We start from the raw sequence: 20,408 nt of genomic DNA, 5'->3' as shown, positions 1-20,408 counted from the left end.
GTAACTGGACAGAGTACCAGACATTTCTCAATCGCTGGGGACTTGTGAAAAAAGATTATTTTTCCATATTAATGGAAAAGATGATTACTAACAGGCAGATAATATATGGATATTAAGTACATACTGTTTTGAATTAAGTGCAAACATATGGTAGATATGATTTTGTTACCTTCCTGGGGACATCTGGCTACTCTCCCTCAACCCTGGCCATCTCCATGTAGAAATCTTGTTCACATATTCCACTGTCCACTAAAGGGTCATTTTAAAACCTCACATCGTTTCAAATGTATCCCTGCCCAAACTCAATGTCAAAGTAACTAGCAATAATAATGGTATAATTTAAAACTTCATATTCTCATCCCATGATGGAAGTACTAGGAGGTAGTGGAGTACACATAAGTCAGGCAGAGATGCAGGACATGAGCCACTGTTTATGTTGACAAGGAAGGACAATAAGATTTCTTGGTTTTCAGAAGGCTGGTGCTTTGATGGTGTGGTCTCTAGGAACAATTATAGGCATGAAGAAGCAAAGGTTTCTAGAGAGCCTCTCCCTTCAGCTTCACCATCAGCTGTATTCTGACAAATATTTCAGCACTGCTGCACTGGGGATGTACTCCTGTAAACATAAATTTCAATGTGGCTTCTTGTAAGAGTTCACCACCTAAACTCAGAAAAATATGAGAGGGCTTCCCTGGTGGCGCAGTGGTTGAGAGTCCGCCTGCCGATGCAGGGGACGCGGGTTCGCGCCCTGGTCCGGGAAGATCCCACATGCTGCGGAGAGCCCGTGAGCCATGGCCGCTGAGCCTGCGCGTCCGGAGCCTGTGCTCCGCAACGGGAGAGGCTACAACAGTGAGAGGCCCATGTACCGCAAAAAAAAAAAAAAAAAAAGAAAGAAAAATATGAGAAATATTGGACTTGAATCTCAATTTATGTAACTCATCCAACTACCCAGATACAATGACAAACTGACTCACAGTTCCTATGACTCATCCTTGGAATTCCAGATGAGCAATGCAGAAGGATTTTCTTTCTCTTTCTCCCAGATGGAGGCTTCCTCTCCCCACCCCTTTTTTTTAAAAAAAAAGGTTTCTACTTTGGAATTTGGCATTGCCTGGGAGTGAAGAAGGCAAGTTTCTGGGGATAGTGATGCTGAGGATAAGAATCCTCGGGGCATAGCATAGGAACCATAATCCAGAAGCTTAGAATCTTTTCAAGATACAGAATGTGTGTTCATGTATGAGAAAAACTGTATATATATATATATATATATATATATATATATATATATATATATATATATATATATATATATATATTTATGTCCCCTTTCTCCAGAGGGGGAGAGCTGAGGCAGAGAATTCTGGTTGTCCTCTTAGCCCTTCTCTCTTTCTTCCTGTAATTTTATCTGAGGAGAATGGCTGCCCAGCTAAAGACTAAATTTGCTCACTTCCCATATAGTTAGGTTTTATAGCCAGCCTCCAATGAGCTCTGCCTTCTGGTATTCACACATGTGCATAGGTCCTTCCCACACTGAACAGGGGTTGGTCTGAGTGACCCAGTAAAAAAAGCAGAAATGATGATGTGTCACTTCTGAGATTAGTTTCTAAAAGACACTGCAGCTTCTCTCTCTCTCTCTCTGGGGTTAGTTGCTCCAGGGAAAGGCAGCTGCCATGTGGAGAGGTCCACGTGGCAAGGAACTAAGGCCCCTGAAAACAGCCAGTGAGGAAAGAGGTCTGCCAAGAACCCTGTGAGTGCACTTGGAAGTGCGTCCTCCAGCCCCTGTCTAGCTTTCAGTCAACTGCAGCCCCTGAGCCACAACCACTCAGCTAAGCTGCTCCTGAAATGGTTTGATAGAATAAAGGTCTGTTGTTTTAATCTGCTAAGCTTTGGGATAATGTGTTAGCCAGCAATAGATAACTAAAGCTCTGTATGTGGTCAGTGAAGTGATGTGTGCTACTTCCAGGTCATGTCCCTAAAAAACTAAGTGTGTTCTCTTGTTTCTCCTTCCCACTTCCCATGAGCTAGAATGTGACTATGGTAATTGGTTGTCTCATATCATGCAGATGACCGCAATCCCTTACGTGCTGGAGGGCAACAAAACAGAAAGAGCCTGGGTCTCTGTATTAGTCAGGAAATAGCAGGTTTAGCTGCACTAACAACCAACTTCTGATTTCAGTGGCCTAAAAAGCAATGCTTTACTTCTCACTTCCACAAATCTGCTGCAGCTCTGAGAAACTCTTCAGGATGGCTGTCCTTCATATCAGTAGTGCTTCCACAAATTTCAGTGAACAGGGAAAGGAGTGCGAAAGCCTTGCGCTGGCAACTAAGTGCTTCTCTGACACAACTTACACTCACATTTCACTGGCCAAAGCAAGTTGCATGACCACAACTAACCCCAAGGGGGCAGAAGAGCACATTTCTTCCTTACTTCCAGAGGAAGAAGACTGGAAATACTTTTTTCCGCAGAACTAATAATCTACCAAAGCACTCAGCACCATCAAGTCATTCCACCAACCCTGGCCCTCTATACAGGACTATACCTGATAGAGAAATAAAGTTACATCTTGATTAAGTCACAGTGTTGGGGATCTCTTATTATAGAGCCTAGCCTATACCCTAAGCAATAAAGGCATATAGATTAAAGAATGGGTCTAGGATCTGCCTACCTACTAACTGATTCTAAAGTTATTGACAAGGAAAATGAAGGCACACAAATGGATAGTCCTATTTGTCCTTCCACATCCACTCGGCATCCTTTTCTACCCGACTCTGTGGCCAAGGAGGGTGACGTTACAGATACCTCAACCAGGCTCCTTTGCCCCCTGACTTCTGCTGGGGTTTAGCCAATGAGAGTCACTAGCAGGAGATCAGAGGATAAGAGTAGAGTAAGATCAGGGTATTTTTTCCCAGTCTACGTCCATCCAGAGTCATGGTTTGACAGTGACTATGTTCTTCTAGCCAAGGCCACAGCCTCTGTCAGGAGGCCCTTTCCACAGCTATAAGTCTCTCCAGCTTTCAGTAACCTCTTCCTCTCCTTGACCTATTCTAATCCTAGAGGTAGTAACACTTATTAGCCCCAGTGTTTCACTACCATTCTTGATTTCCCTTAAAACTCCTCAAATCTTTGTAGAGTCCTTTCATTAAATTGTCTTAATTACTTCTGCCATCTATTTCCTGTCAGTACCCTAACCAATGCCACACTTCTCCCTTGACTTATAGTTATTAGTCAAAACAACCAATGACATAAGAAATGGGCAGACATGAAAATCCCCAAAGGGTGATGATGATCTTTTAGATCAACAATGTAATAATGAGATCAAATAGGCATTAGCACCCAAATCTCACAGTGCATGGGAAAGATATCCCCTGTACTGGCATCATCAAGACAGTGAGAAGCCAAGTGGCACCTTAAATATTTGCAACTTTATGCCAAATCGTTCCAGCAAAAGCTCTTTGACATACTTATTCCAAAATTAAAGCTTATCCCCAAATTATCTCCGTTATTCATTTCAAATATCATTGGCTTACCAACTTAATTCCTTAGCTGGAGTTCCACTGAGTTCAGTCAGGAAGATTTGAATTAGAACATGGAGTTTGCCAGGTTCATGTTTGAACAAGATTCAAGGAGCCTCCAAAAATCTCACAGGTCAAAGAGAGTACAGTTCACAGCCCAGTTCATCTGTGGTAAAAGAAGGAGAGAGAGAGAGAGAGAGGTTGGGTGGGGAGGCAGGGAGGAATGAACCTGCCTATCAAGTTCACAGAAAGAAAGATGATTCTTCAAATGAGAAGATGCCTCTTCCACATTAAAAAACCCAAACACCCTCATAACGGAGTGCTCCCCAAGGGGCACACATCTAGGGGACCTAGAAGAGAATGTGGCTTTGCTGCCAAACATGTCAGCTTCCAGTGGCCAAAGGAGGAGACAGATCAAGGAAAATGATTTTTATCCATAAAGATGTCTGGGATATAAAATCCTCCACGATCAAACAGGACAGCTGAGAGGAAAATAAAAAGATATCAGAGTCTTCATCCATTTATTAAAATATTCACTCATTCTAATCCAAAACGAACAACGCCAACAAAACCATGCCTATTTGTTAGGATGATTTTGGCTACAAGTGAGTGAATATCCAACTGAAAGTGTCTTATCAGGCTTTCTATTTTCTCATATAAGAAATGTAGGGGATTCCAGGTTTGGGTAATTTGACCACCTAACTAGGCCAGAGCTCTGTGTCATCCTCCCTGAGATTCTCTTCTCTTTCTTTTCGTGGTCGCAAGATTACTACTCCAGTTCCAAGTACCACATCCCACATAACACCACCCACCATCCGGACACAGGAAGGAAAGCCCTGCCTTTCTCTTCAGGCAACTCTCATTTTATTGTTTTAGGGAGGAAAAGCCTTTCCCAGAAGCCCACCAGCAGTCTTCCCCTTGCCCCTCACTGTCTGGAATTGCACCACATGTCCACCCCATGCTTATAACTGGCAAAGATAGTCAGCACTTAGAACAGACTGACACGTAGCAGGAGCTCATTAAATATTTGCCAAATGAATGAAAGGTGAATTGGACTACCATGGTTGCCGTAGACTAATTCCAGCCCATTTCATAGAATCCGTTTTCCTAGAACACACTGTTGTTTGATAGCTGAAGAAAATTTGCATTTTCTTTTCAAAGAAGAAGGAAGGAATAGCTTTTGAGCAGTCAGCCAAAAGCATATGCCACATTATGCCATTTCTTTTTTCTTTTTCCTTTTTGGCCAAGCTGGGCGGCTTGTGGGATCTTAGTTCCCTGACTCCCCAACCAGGTTGATCCCGGGCCCCGGGCAGTGAAAGCACCGAGTCCTAACCACTGGACCACCAGGGAATTCTCACACCCTTTCTTTTTTTTTTTTTTTTTGCTTTGTGTATTTCAGTATTATCTTTTTTTTTTTTTGGCATCTTTATTGGAGTATAATTGCTTTACAATGTTGTATTAGTTTCTGCTGTATAACAAAGTGAATCAGCTATATGCATACACATGTCCCCATATCCCCTCCCTCTTGCATCTCCCTCCCACCCTCCTTATCCCACCCCTCTAGATGGTCGCAAAGCACTGAGCTGCTCTCCCGGTGCTATGTAGCTGCTTCCCACTAGCTATCTATTTTACATTTGGTAGTGTATATATATCAATGCTATTCTCTCACTTCGTCCCAGCTTATCCTTCCCCCTCTCCGTGTCCTGAAGTCCATTCGCTTTGTCTGTGTCTTTATTCCTGTCCTGGCCCTAGATTCATCAGAACCAGTTATTTTTAGATTCCATATATATGTTAGCATACAGTATTTGTTTTTCTCTTTCTGACTTACTTCACTCTGTATGACAGACTCTAGGTCCATCCACCTCACCTACAAATAACCCAATTTCGTTTCCTTTTATGGCTGAGTAATATTCCATTGTATATATGTGCCACATCTTCTTTATCCATTCATCTGCTGATGGACATTTAGGTTGCTTCCATGTCCTGGCTATTGTAAATAGTGCTGCAATGAACATTGTGGTACATGACTCTTTTTGAATTATGGTTTTCTCAGGGTATATGCCCAGTAGTGGGATTGCTGGGTCATATGGTAGTTCTATTTTTAGTTTTTTAAGGAACCTCCATATTGCTCTCCATAGTGGGTGTATCAGTTTACATTCCCACCAACAGTGCAAGAGGGTTCCCTTTTCTCCACACCCTCTCCAGCATTTATTGTTTGTAGAGTTTTTCATGATGGCCATTCTGACTGGTGTGAGGTGATACCTCATTGTAGTTTTGATTTGCATTTCTCTAATGATTACTGATGTTGAGCATCTTTTCATGAGTTTGTTGGCAATCTGTATATCTTCTTTGGAGAAACGTCGATTTAGGTCTTCTGCCCATTTTTGGATTGGGTTGTTTGTTTTTCTGATATTGAGCTGCATGAGCTGCTTGTAAATTTTGGAGATTAAACTTTTGCCAGTTGCTTCATTTGCAAATATTTTCTCCCATTCTGAGGGTTGTCTTTTGGTCTTTTTTTTATGGTTTCCTTTGCTGTGCAAAAGCTTTTAAGTTTCATTAGGTCCCATTTATTTATTTTTGTTTTGATTTCCATTTCTCTAGGTGGGTCAAAAAAGATCTTGCTATGATTTACGTCACAGAGTTTCTGCCTATGTTTTCCTCTAAGAGTTTTATAGTGTCTGGCCGTACATTTAGATCTTTAATCCATTTTGAGTTTATTTTTGTGTATGGTGTTAGGGAGTGTTCTAGTTCAATTCTTTTACATGTAGCTGTCCAGTTTTCCAAGCACCACTTATTGAAGAGGCTTTCTTTTCTCCATTGTATATTCTTGCCTCCTTTAACAAAGGTAAGGTGACCACATGTGTGTCAGTTTATCTCTGGGCTTTCTATCCTGTTCCATTGATCTATATTTCTGTTTTTGTGCCAGTACCATACCGGCTTGATTACTGTAACTTTGTAGTATAGTCTGAAGTCCGGGAGCCTGATTCCTCCAGCTCCGTTTTTCTTTCTCAAGATTGCTTTGGCTATTCAGGGTCTTTTGTGTTTCCATACAAATTGTGCAACTTTTTTGTTCTAGTTCTGTGAAAAATGCCATTGGTAGTTTGATAGGGATTACACTGAATCTGTAGACTGCTTTGGGTAGTACAGTCATTTTCACAATATTGATTCTTCCAATTCAAGAACATGGTATATCTTTCCATCTTGTTTGTATCATCTTTAATTTCTTTTATCAGTGTCTTATAGTTTTCTGCATACAGGTCTTTTGTCTCCTTAGGTAGGTTTACTCCTAGGTATTTTATTCTTTTTGTTGCAATGGTAAATGGGAGTGTTTCCTTAATTTCTCTTTCAGATTTTTCATCATTAGTGTATAGGAATGCAAGAGATTTCTGTGCATTAATTTTGTATCCTGCTACTCTACCAAATTCATTGATTAGCTCTGGTAGTTTTCTGGTGGCATCTTTAGGATTCTCTATGTATAGTGTAATAAAATCTGAAAACAGTGACAGTTTTACTTCTTTATTTCCTATTTGGATTACTTTTATTTCTTTTTCTTCTCTGATTGCTGTGGCTAAAACTTCCAAAACTATGTTGAATAATAGTGGTGAGAGTGGGCAACCTTATCTTGTTCCTGATCTTAGAGGAAATGTTTTCAGTTTTTCACCATTAAGTATGATGCTTGCTGTGGGTTTGTCATATATGGCCTTTATTATGTTGAAGTAGGTTCCCTCTATGCCCATTTTCTGGAGAGTTTTTTATCACAAATGGGTGTTCAATTTTCTCAAAAGCTTTTTCTGCATCTACTGAGATTATCATATGGCTTTTATCCTTCAATTTGTTAACATGGTGTATCACATTGATTGATTTCCATATATTGAAGAATCCTTGCATTCCTGGGATAAACCTCACTTGATCATGGTGTATAATCCTTTTAATGTGCTGTTGGATTCTGTTTGCTAGTATTTCGTTGAGGATTTTTGCATTTGTGCTCATCAGAGATATTGGCCTGTAGTTTTCCTTTCTTGTGACATCTTTGTCTGGTTTTGGTATCAGGGTGATGGTGGCCTTGCAGAATGAGTTTGGGAGTGTTCCTCCCTCTGCTATATTTTGGAAGAGTTTGAGAAGGATAGCTGCTAGCTCTTCTAAATGTTTGATAGAATTCACCTGTGAAGCCATCTGGTCCTGGGCTTTTGTTTGTTGGAAGATTTTTAATCACAGTTTCAATTTCAGTGCTTGTGGTTGGTCTGTTTATATTTTCTATTTCTTCCTGGTTCTGTCTTGGAAGGTTGTGCTTTTCTAATAATTTGTGCATTTTTTCCAGGTTGTCCATTTTATTGGCATAGAGTTGCTTGTAGTAATCTCTCATGATCCTTTGTATTTCTGCAGTGTCAGTTGTTACGTCTTTTTCATTTCTAATTCTGTTGATTTGAGTCTTTTCCCTATTTTCTTGATGAGTCTGGCTAATGGTTTATCAATTTTGTTTATCTTCTCAAAGAACCAGCTTTTAGTTTTATTGATCTTTGCTGTCTTTTCCTTCATTTCTTTTTCATTTATTTCTTATCTGATTTTTATGATTTCTTTCCTTCTGCTAACTTTTGTTTTTTTTGTTCTTTTTCTCTAATTGCTTTAGGCATAAGGTTAGGGTGTTTCAAATTATTCTTGTTTCTTGAGGTAGGATTGTATTGCTATAAACGTCCCTCTTAGAACTGCTTTTGCTGCATCCCATAGATTTTGGGTCATCATGTTTTCATTGTTATTTGTTTCTAGGTATTTTTTGATTTCCTCTTTGATTTGTTTAGTGATCTCTTGGTTATTTAGTAGTGTATTGTTTAGCCTCCATGTGTTTGTACTTTACAGCTTTTTTCCTGTAATTGGTATCTAGTCTCATAGTGTTGTGGTTGGAAAAGATACTTGATATGATTTCAATTTTCTTAAATTTACCAAGGCTTGATTTGTGACCCAAGATATGGTCTATCCTGAAGAATTTACCATGAGCACTTGAGAAGAAAGTGTATTCTGTTGTTTCTGGATGGAATGTCCTGTAAGTATTTATTAAGTTCATCCTGTTTAACGTGTCATTTAAAGCTTGTGTTTCCTTATTTATTTTCATTTTGGATGATCTGTCCATTGGTGAAAGTGTGGTGTTAAAGTCCCCTACTATTACTGTGTTACCGTCGATTTCCCCTTTTATGGCTGTTAGCATTTGCCTTATGTATTGAGGTGTTCCTATCTTGGGTGCATAAATATTTACAATCGTTATATCTTCTTCTTGGATTGATCCTTTGATCATTATGTAGTGTCCTTCTTTGTCTCTTGTAATAGTCTTTATTTTAAAGTCTACTTTGTCTTATATGAGAATTACTACTCCAGCTTTCTTTTGGTTTCCATTTGCATGGAATATCTTTTTCCATCCCCTCACTTTCAGTCTGTATGTGTCCCTAGGTCTGAAGTTGGAATCTTGTAGACAGCATATGTACAGGTCTTGTTTTTGTATCCATTCAGCCAGTCTATGTCTTTTGGTTGGAGCATTTAATCCATTTACTTTTAAGGTAATTATTGATATGTATGTTCCTATTACCATTTTCTTAATTGTTTTGGGTTTGTTTTTGTAGGTCTTTTCCTTGTCTTGTGTTTCCTGGCTCGAGAAATTCCTTTAGCATTTGTTGTAAAGCTGGTTTGGTGGTGCTGGATTCTCTTAACTTTTGCTTATCTGTAAAGGTTTTAATTTCTCCACTGACTCTGAATGAGATCCTTGCTGGGTAGAGTAATCTTGGTTGTAGGTTTTTCCATTTCATCACTTTAAATATGTCCTGCCAGTCCCTTCTGGCTTGCAGAGTTTCTGCTGAGAGATCAGCTGTTAACCTTATGGGGATTCCCTTGTATGTTATTTATTATTTTCCCTTGCTTCTTTTAATATTTTTCCTTTGTATTTAATTTTTGATAGTTTGATTAATATGTGTCTTGGCATGTTTCTCTTTGGGTTTATCCTGTATGGTACTCTCTGTGTTTCCTGGACTTGATTGACTATTTCCTTTCCCATGTTAGGGAAGTTTTCAACTATAATCTCTTCAAATATTTTCTGGGACCCTTTCTTTTTCTCTTCTTCTAGGACCCCTATAATTCGAATGTTGGTGCATTTAATGTTGTCCCAGAGACTGTCCTCAATTCTTTTCATTTTATTTTCTTTATTCTGCTCCTCAGCAGGTATTTCCACCATTTTATCTTCCAGCTAACTTATCTGTTCTTCTGCCTCAGTTATTCTGCTATTGATTCCTTCTAGACTATTTTTAATTTCAGTAATTGTGTTGTTCATCACTGTTTGTATGCCTTTAGTTCTTCTAGATCCTTGTTAAATATTTCTTGTATTTTCTCCATTCTGTTTCTGAGATTTTGTATTATCTTTACTATCTTTACTCCGAATTCTTTTTCAGGTAGGTTGCCTACTTCATCTTCATTTATTTGGTCTTGTAGGTTTTTACCTTGCTCCTTCGTCTGTAACACATTTTTTATCGTTTTTTTTTTTTTCTTTTTTGATGGGTGGTGCTGTATTCCTGTCTTACTGGTTGTTTGGCCTGAGGCATCCAGCCCTGGAGTTTGCAGGCAGTTGGATAGAGCCAGGTCTTGGTGCTGAGATGAAGACCTCCTGGAGGCCTCACTCCAATTGATATTCCCTAGGGTTTGAGGTTCTCTGTTAGTCCAGTGGTTTGGACTCAGAGCTCCCACCACAGGAGCTCAGGTCTGACCTCCAGCCTGGGAACCAAGATCCCACAAGCTTCGTCTGCGCAGTAAAAAAAAAAAGAAAAGAAAGAAAGAAAGGAGCAGTACAATATCAAAGAATAATAGGAAAAATATAATTGAAACAACTGCAACAAGGTAAAATAAAACCACAACAGAAAAAAGAAAAGAAAAAAGGGAGGGGGGGGATCAAGTGAAAAGGAGAGAATAGTAACAAAGTATAAAGAATAAAATTAGAAAAATAAAAGATTTATTAGGAAAAGTAAAAATATGAAAGAATCAACTGCAGTGAATCAACAAGGTAAAACAGAACCCCAATCTAAAAGAGGAGAAAATAAAATAAAATAAAATAAAAAAGCCTTGACTATGGGGGCGGAGTTTAGGAGGGGTGGGGTTTAGGGTGGGGCAGGCCCTAGGCGGGTGGGGGGGTGACGTTTGAGCATGGGGAGGGGCCTAGGCTCAGGACACACGCAGCCAGAAAAGGCTTTGGGGGCGGGGCCTAGGCAGGGTGCCGTTCAAGCATGGGGTGGGACCTCTGCTTAGGACCTGCACAGAAGGGGAGAGGCAGCACGTGGAAAGGGGGGCCTTCGGAGTGTGGAGTTCCGGAGTTTGGAGGTAGAGCCCTGGGTGAGGATGTGTGGGTGGGGTTTAGCCCCAGCGCGTTGGAGGGGGTCTCAGAGGGGGGTCACCGAGTGTAGAGGTGGGGCCCTGGGTGGGGGTGTAGGGGCGAGGCTTGGGCTCCACGCATTAGAAGGGAGGATCTGAGGCCTGGGAGCTCAACAGGCTCCCCGGTGCCTAGGTGGACAGGGAAAGCGCTGGCCCCGTTCCCTTCCGTTCCTTTGTGCCCCTTCCCCCCATTTCCCCAGGGTCTCCCCCGTCGCCGCTGGACCCCTCACCATGGGTGGGTCCCGCTCGGTGTAGGAACTCCTCCCCTACCCCAGCCGACCCTCAGGGGTGTCGGTCTCGGAGGTCCGGCCTTTACTTTTGCTCTGCCTTCCCTCCCTCCCACTCCCGCAGGACCCGCCCAGCTGGAGGGGGCCTCGGTGGGCAGAGGATCAGGCCCGGGATCTCAGCAGGCTCTGGGGGGCCCAAGTAGGCAGGAGAAGCCTGGCCATGCTCCCTTTTGATCCTCCGCCCTCCCAATGGTCCCCCAATTTCCCCCTTCGGGTGTGGTATCCCTTCCCCTCCCCTAGCCGCCCCTCAGGGGCACCAGTCACGCCTGGCCTCCACTTCTCCTCCCCCTTCACTCCCCCCATGCCTCACATCCTACCCGGTCACTGGAGGTTCCTCCCGTTCCCTTAGTCGTCCATGGTCCCCCACCAGTGCCTTGTAGGTGCCCTAGTTGTGCGGAGACACGAATTATGCGTCTTCCTAGTCCACCGTCTTGACTCCGCCCTACCATTTCTCCTTAAAGCAGAGAACAAGAGGAACCCAAGAAAGGGCTTATTATTTTCTAATGGTTACTTTGGAAAAAAAAAAAAAGGTTTTTGGATTTAAACAAATTGTTCATGCAAGGGAGTAGTATCTCATTAGGGGACAAGTTACCATATTGTAGAGAGCAGTGAACTTTTTTTCTGCCAGCTTAGGCATCAGTTCCTTCAGGATATTCTCTGCCCAAGCTCAGTATGGGTTAGGTGTCTCTCCTGTATATTATCAAGCACCCTTTACCTCCCCATAGTACAGCACTTACCACACCAGATTATACTTCCTTGTCTACCCCTCCAGTAGAGACTGTGTGTGTTCACCAAACTCTTTCCTTTCTTTTCTGCGTACTCAGCTATGTTTCCAAACCTCCTCTGCAGTTAGGTGTGGCCACATGTCTCAGCCTGGTCAATGCAATGTGGGTAAAGTGATGTCTGCCACTTCCAGGCTTGGCCGTATCATGAAAACTACCCATGGGGTCTCCTAACTCTCTTTTCAATCTGCTGGCTGAATGGAGAGGGCTCTGTGGACATAAAAGAATGTGGAAGGAGCCTGGGACCCCGAAGGTCTGCATGGAGCAGAACACCCATCCTCTCATCAGCCCAAATCAGACTGAGACGAAACGAGTGAAGAATCCATTTTTTATTGAGCTAAGCCACTGAGAATTAGGTGTCTGTATGTTTTCATTAGAGAAGTTATCCCACCCTGACTAATACAGTTCCCCATTAGAACACAAACCTCTTCAAAATAGAAACCTCCTCTATCTTTTCCACCACGGTATTCCTTGCTTTGGCATAGTGCCTGTCACATAACAGGCACTTAATATATTTTTTAATGAAATAAATGTAACTCTGTTAACATGTGTCAAGTACCTACTATGTGCCAAAATAACTTTAACTTTGCAATGATGTATCAGTAGTTTTTGATATCTCCTCAGAGCTCTACATTGAGACTAACAGTAAATCCTTTTAAAAGGGGATTGGGGTCACCTAGGTTGATCGTCCTCCTTGGCAACAAGGAAGGGAGGAAAGAAGCCGACTCTCACTTTTAAACCTTGCATTACTGAGAAGAAGACCCCCAGGGGGCAAAGTGAAAGGTGGAAGCTTTCTCCCAATTTTTAAGTGTTTAAAAGAATACTCAACAAAACATTTAATGGTCAAAAAGGTCAGTGTCAGTAAGGTGCTATGATGTAGAGTGAGATGGGAATATTCTTACTTTTATCCCCAGCACACATTATGTGCTAGCATTGCTGAACCTCTAAACAATGTTTTGGAGTAGTTTTTGAAACACCAGTGATACCACCTGGGATATCTCTTTAAAAATGCAAATTCTGTATTTTTAACCAGAATTCTCCTGCCCAGTAAAGTATGAGGAACATTGCTACCTACCCTGCTTTTCCTTTTTTTAATTACTGTTTTTCAACAGGTTAATTGGAAACAACTTTAGCATCTCCCTTTCTATCAAATCCCTTTCCCTTTTAACTAGCTAATGTCCCTGCTAGGAATCTATCCCAAAATAGCTGTAGGGTTTCCTTCCTGCTGGTACTGGTTGGGGTGGGACAGTTACAGGCCCCTCCCTGGCCTCTGTTTTTATTGTTTTTCTTTCATCACTCAACCGCAAATATCCCAAATTTTATGCTGCCAGGAAGTTGGCCCAGGTTAAGGTATTTGCTGATTTTCTTTTCATCTCAAAAACAACCACTGGAGTTCTCACTGTTAGTGAAAGTGTGAAATGATACAACCACCTCTGAAAAACTGTTTGGCAGTATCTACTAAAGTTAAACATATACCTACCCTATGACCCAGAAATTCCACTCCTAGATATCTCCTCAAGAAAAATGAATGTGTATGTCTATGAAAAGGCCTGTACCCCCAGTGTTCATAGCAGCTTTATTCAGAATAGCCCCAAACTTTAAACAAGCCAAATGTCCATCAACAGAGGACTGGATAAGCAATATGGCATATTTATATCATGAAATACTACGCAGCAATAATAAAAGAACAAACTATTGATACACATAACAATACGGGTAGATCTCAGAAACATTATGCCATGCAAGAGAAGCCATATACAAATGAAAATATGCTATATGATTCCATTCATATGATGATCAAGAAAAGGCAAAGCTAATTTACAGTGATATGAATAAGAATAGAGGCTACTTCTGGGTGAGGGGAGGAGGCTACTGAGCTGGAGGGGGCATGAGAGAATTTTCTGGGAAGATAGAAATGTTCTAGGTATTGATTTGGCTGGTGGTTTCATAGGTGTATGTGTGTAAAAATTCACTGAGCTATATACTTAAGACTTGTGCACTCTATTTAATTCTAGAAAGATGGCTGATTTCTACTACCTTCAAGGGGCAGATCCACATGCTTCTGCTTGTTACTTCCCTGCCCTTTCTTGTCTGGGTGGGTTTCCTCCACTCCACAGGCCTCTGCAATTTTTTGTCTTCTTGCCAGAAGTTTTCGGCAGTTGCTAGTCTCTGATCAGTCTCCCTTCCAGAGTTTTTCTCTCATTGTCCCTGTGAGTGGTGCCAGAGCTGATCCTGTGTATAGCTGTCCCTTGGGATCCTTGGGTGATTGGTTCCAGGACCCTCTGCAGATACCAAAATGCTTGGATGCTTAAGTCCCTCATATAAAATAGCATAGTATTTGCAAATAATCTGTGTACTTCCTCCTGTATACTTTAAATCATTTCTAGATTACTTATGATACCTAATACAATGTAAATGCTATAGAGATAGTTGCAAATACAATGTAAATGCTATGTAAATAGTTGCCTGCGCATGGCAAATTCAAGTTTTGCTTTTTGGAATTTTCTGGAATTTTTTTTCAAATATCTTTTGTTCCATGGTTGGTTGAATCTGCAGATGTGGAACCCGGGGTACAGAGGGCCAACTATATTTACCCCCATCACCTACCACCAGGGTGGGTTACTAGCTAAAACCTCACTGGCCCTCCTGTAGCCTAAAGTAGCTGTAGCTGATCCTTTCTTTATGGCTCTTTAAAATCATCTAACTTCTTTTTTTTTTTAACCTATTTCCATCTTTTTCACAAATTGGCTTCAGCTTCTGGGGACAAATGAAAAAAAAAGTTAGTACTTTGATTGGTGGATTTAACTAGGACCACTTGTGGTTTGGGACACAAGACCACATGGGTTTGCCAAACAGAATGAATACCGCGCAAAAGCAGGTTGCTGTGCTGCTGCCAACGGAGGATTTAGGACACTAACGGCTAAGGCTCCGGGAGGCCAAGAAGATGGTTAAATAAACTAAAGTATTACAGTTAGATGATAAATACAAAAGAGAGCACATAGGCCCAGTAAAAATCCTCACATTTCTAGCTCATTTCATCTTAGGTTTTTGCTCAGAACTTCATAAACTATAAAATCCAGGTTTTTCAGGGCAAAAGTGCCAACCCATTTGGACAGAATTCAACTTTTGTTCCAAAGTGGAACAAATGATTCTCTGCCCACAGCTGAATCACAGCAACCTAATCCAAAATGAGAAAAACACTGCAAAGCATAAAATATTCCCTCTTTAAATTATTGAACATTCTGGGTCACCCACAGAAAGGAAAATAGTGGTGAATTAGGAGAAACTAAGGGGCCGTCTTGACTTGGAGGAGGAGTCTGTCCTTGAGGACAAGCGGCTTTCTTTGCTGGTTACTGTTAATGGAAAGAAGATAGGGTGTGAGAGTGGTCACTTCTTGAGGGAACCCAACTTGCTGAGGAGTCATGATGCTCTAGGCTGGCGCTTCTCAAACTTGGCCACACGATGGAATTTCATGCGGCACCCTAAAAACAACTGAGGCCTGGATTCTACCCTAGAGATTATGATTTAACTGGTCTGGGGTGTGGCCTGGACATCAAAAAATTTAAAAGCTCCCACGTGATTTTAATGTGCCACTGAGGTTGAAAACCACTGACCTGGGTTCTAGAACCCAGACACAGCAGGGTACTTAGCGGGCTACCAAACATTCAGTAAATATTTGTTACCATTGGTCATAGTAACTTAAAAAAGAATTCTTATTGAGAAAACATTCACATAACATAAAATTCACCATTTTAAAGTATACAATTCAGTGGATTTTAGTGTATTCTCAGCGTTGTGTGAGCAGCACCACTATATAATTTCAGAACATTTCCACCACCTCAAAAAGAGACTCTGTACCTATTAGCAGGCAGTCCCTATTCCCCCTTCCTCCAAGCCCCTGGCAAACATTAATCTGTTTTCTGTCTTTACAGATCTTCCTATTCTGGACATTTCATATAAATGGAATCATACACTGTGTGGCCTTTGGTGTCAGGCCTTTTTCAGTTAGCATAATGTTTTCAAGGTTCATTCATGTTGTAGCATGTATCAGTGCTTCATTTCTTTTTATGGCTGAGTAACATTCCATGGATATACTACATTTTGTTTTTACATTCATTAGTTGATGGCCATTTGCATTATTTCCACTTCTTGGCTATTATGAATAATGCTGCTATGATCATTCATGTACAAGGTTTTTTTGTGAATGTATATTTTCATGTCTCGTGGGTGTATACCTATGTAGGAGTAGCATTGCTGGGTCATGTGGTAATTCTATATTTAACTTTTGGAGGAACCGCCAAGCTGCTGCCACAGTGGCTGCAACATTTTATACCTCAGTGTGTGAGGATTCCAGTTTTTCCATATTGTTGTCAACATTTGTTATTCTTCATTAAAAAAAAATATAGAACATGGATGGACCTAGAGATTGTCATACTGAGTGAAAGAAGTCAGGCAGAGAAAGACAAATATCTGATATCGCTTATATGTGGAATGTAAAAAACTGGTACAAATGAACTTATTTACAAAACAGAAATAGAGTCACAGATGTAGAAAACAAACTTATGGTTACCAGGGGGAAGGAGCAGGGAGAGATAAATTGGAAGATTGATATTGACATATACATACTACTCTGTATAAAATGGGTAACTAATAAGAATCTACTGTATAGCACAGGGAACTCTACTCAGTACTCTGTAATGACCTATATGGGAAAAGAATCTAAAAAAGAGGGGATATATGTATAACTGATTCATTTTGCTGTACAGCAGAAACTAACACAACACTGTAAATCAACTATACTCCAGTAAAAAAATTAATTAAAAAATAAAATAAAATATAGTATGTATGAAGTGGTATTCATTGTGATTTTGATTTGCATTTTCCTAGTGACTAATGATGCTGAGCATCTTTGCATGCACTTATTGGCCATTTGTATACCTTCTTTAGAGAAATGTCTATGTAAAACCTTTGCCTATTTTTAAATTGGGTTATTTGTCTTTTTATTGCTGAGCTCTAAGAGCTTTTTATGTATTTTGGATATTAGACCTTTATTCCATATGTGGTTTGCAAATATTTTCTCCCATTCTGTGGATTGTCTTTTCACTTTCTTGATAGTATCCTGTGATAAGTAAAAAGTCACTTTTCTCTCTTTAGCTGGGGTAGGCACCACCTAAGATGGCTTCAAATCCCTACACCCGATATTCATGCTCTTGTGGAATCCCCTCCCCTTGACTGGGCTAGACCCTGTGACAAAATTGATGGGGTGTCACTTCCAAGATTAGGTTACAGAAAGACAGGCTTCTGTTTGCTCTCTTTTGCTCACTCTCATTCACTCTGAGGATCCTGCTGTCACGCTGTGCACTGCCCTGTGGGGAGGCCCACATGTCAAAGAACTGAGGGAAGTTTCTAGTCAACAGCCAGCAAGGAGCTAAAGCAACCACCTAAGCTGCACCCAGATTCAAGGCCCACAGAAACTGAGATAATAAACACTTACAATTTTAAGCCACTGAGGTGTAGGTTAGCTTGTTACACAGAAATAGATAACTCGTATGATGACTTTCTGCAAAGGCAAAATGAGGAAAAATGATAAACTAAACTAAAGCTTGGCAGTGAGGCACTCTCGCCTCTAAAGTAAGGCAGCTGGAATTCAGGTGCTAACCAAACGGTATTCACTGAGCCATCACAGCACAAGTTGTTTTATTTACTAAAGGGACTTCTAATTAAATATATATAATTTATATTTAATATAACATACATTATATGTTATATATTAATATATCAAATGTAAAGTAATATATTTATCAATAAATTATATGTTCATATTAATGCATTATATATTAATAGAATACATTAAATTTAATATAATGTATATACTTATATATTGTATTAATATATGCTATGTAATGGAAATAATATAATAAAATACAAATAACTAATTTTAGATCAGTAGCACCTGTATCTCCAAAACATTCATTCAGAACACCTGAACCAGTTTGTCTCTTCCCGTCTTTCTCTTACCCACAACTGTTTGCCATACCTTCAAATTGGTGTGGGGTTATAGAATACAAGTAGTTATAATATCTGTCTAAGCAAAACAAGTTTAGGCAAATGACTTCGTTAACCAAGTAATATGCAATATACATAAAGTGACCATACGACTCACTCCCAGGACAGTTTTGATTTCAAATCTCCTTTCTTACATGTCCTGTATGGGGTTCAGAGAACAGTTTGCCACACATATACCACAAGGTCAAACAGCAACCATTTAAAATCTTTTGCAGGTTTAGATAATTCAGCTGCACTTCAACTAAGTTATTCCATTTGCACCAAGAGTTGGGAGCTGTGAGGGTTAATGAACCAAGAATTCGAGTTTCTGTAATTAATAAATCAATTACAGACCATCTTCAAAGCCCAGAAAGTTTCAAAACAATAGCAGCAACCTAAGAGGTCCTGTTTATGAGTTTAGCTGAGTCTAAACAAGGATAATAAGCAGGGAACTTGCCTTACACAGTCTGGTAAAAGCCACAGCAGGATCAGGTCTAACACAAATCCCAGAGACAGACGGGTTGTTTTGCTCCAAGGAGCTGAGCAGCTGGCCAGAGGGAAGAGAAGGCCTTTGATATCCCCATCCTGGCCAATGCGGTCATTCCTTTTATCTTCTCTCATCAGGAACCCACTTTGTTGTCCAGTCCTGGTACAAAATACTTATTCCACAAAAGCACATGAGAGTCTGGTCTGACGATAAGAAGGGGTCTTTCCCTTCGCTTTCTACTCCTTTGCACGTTGCACTCCTTGATGCTTGCGGAGCACGGAGAACAATTAGAAAAGCAAAGACAAAGAATTAGAATTACCTGAGTCAATTAGTAAAATCAATTTATCTTTTTCAGAACCTGAGACTTATTTGGGGATATTAAAAGGCTTGGGGAGGTAGACCCAAATTCCACAAACATGGACTAAATGTAGCTCATTTCAGCACAGCAAACATTGCGGGAGTAGCCCTGAGGTGGCAGACACAGGGCTGGGCGCTGGGGTGCAGGGGTGAATGAGGCCTGGATCCACCCTCACTAGATCGGCTGCTCAGCACCCAGCCTCAGTGTTTCATACAAATAGCGAGTCACTACGTTGCACACCTGAAACTAATATAATGTTAGATGTCAATTACATCTCAATAAAAAATTCTTAAATTGATATAGCTGAAAAAAAAGTTAATGGCCTTGACAAGGTTCAGGGCTGTGAGGGGCGGGGTGGTAGTGCATGGAGAACCCCATCAGCCCTGGGCAGTGGAAGCAGGCGAGGAGAAGTGCTTGGAGCAAAGAAGAGCTTATTCCCCCTTCTCCATCAGCGTGGTGCCCTCCCATTGGTGAGCCACCCAGGGCCCTGGGACTCCAGCCCACACAATGGAAACCCGGGGGGGGGGGGAGCTAAATACCACAGCTGCAGACTCCCTGCGGAGTTGAGGGGAGAATGAATAAAGCGCTCATCGGACAACTCACAAAAAAGAAAGTTGATGGGCTCACACACACCCTTACCACAGATGCAGGGCCTACCCAGCTTGGACAAAATTACAAACCTTTGGGTTGGTTTCTGGGACCCTTTCATATTCCATTTCTCACCCCAGTCTGCCATGGGAGGCTGTGGTCTTCTCCTTTCCCCCTCCCATCTTGTTTCATCAAAACTTACCTGTCCTGTGTCTCATTCCTTCAGGGTTTGCTCTTTACTGAGTAACCAAGGTCATCTAAGAGCATCACCAAAGAGCATGTTTACATTTTAAGACAGGCCTTCAGTGCTTCAGCCTAGAGAAGTATCTGATGTGAGGATTCTGGAGAAGCACTGTGGCATTTTGGGGTAGGAGACTCAATGTATGAAGGTTTCTACCCCTTCCCTCCCCCTGCCATAGTAATATGGTTATAACATTCACCATCCTCTTAATAATTTGGACCAAACCTTTTCTATTTGATGAAAAACAGTTTTAGGGCTTCCCTGGTGGCACAGTGGTTGAGAGTCCGCCTGCCGATGCAGGGGACACCGGTTCGTGCCCCAGTCCGGGAAGATCCCACATGCCGCGGAGTGGCTGGGCCCATGAGCCATGGCCACTGAGCCTGCGCGTCCGAAGCCTGTGCTCTGCAACCGGAGAGGCCACAACAGTGAGAGGCCCATGTACCGCAAAAAAAAGAAACAAACAGTTTTAAAATTTCACCTGTTCTGGTGAACTGTGTTCAGAGGTATCCAATGTCTCCAAAGGTGGCCCAAAATGTAATAGCTGGCAATGACTAGGAACGGAAGTCTTACGATGTAGTGGCGGGGATGTGACCATCACGACCCCACAGGAGCGCTCCAGAGCTGTCCTCAAAGCTGGTCAAGGCTAAAGGAAGAACAACCAGAGATTGTCAAGGGCACACCTTTTCACTCCACAAATGCTAGGGAGGAC

General features: G+C 41.3%; 1 protein-coding gene across 8 annotated transcripts in view; it reads left to right on the top strand.

Moving 5' to 3' along the window:
- Positions 1-19,400, top strand: part of HOPX (HOP homeobox) — a 58,774-nt gene extending 39,374 nt beyond the window's left edge. For all 8 annotated transcript variants that reach the window (XM_089911962.1, XM_089911964.1, XM_089911968.1 and 5 more), the window contains one exon: positions 12,023-19,400. In XM_089911962.1, coding sequence (XP_089768088.1) covers positions 12,023-12,154 — 132 coding nt within the window. In that variant the 3' untranslated portion in view covers positions 12,155-19,400. The remainder of the gene's footprint in view (positions 1-12,022) is intronic.
- The last annotated feature ends 1,008 nt before the right edge of the window (positions 19,401-20,408 follow it).

The sequence above is a fragment of the Delphinapterus leucas genome, chromosome 5, assembly GCF_059928025.1.
Source record: "Delphinapterus leucas isolate spDelLeu-1000000601 "Yukka" chromosome 5, BTC_Dleu_Yukka2, whole genome shotgun sequence".
Classification (NCBI taxonomy): domain Eukaryota; kingdom Metazoa; phylum Chordata; class Mammalia; order Artiodactyla; family Monodontidae; genus Delphinapterus; species Delphinapterus leucas.
The sequence above is the reverse complement of the archived record's forward strand: the minus strand, read 5'-3'. Positions and strand labels throughout refer to the sequence as shown.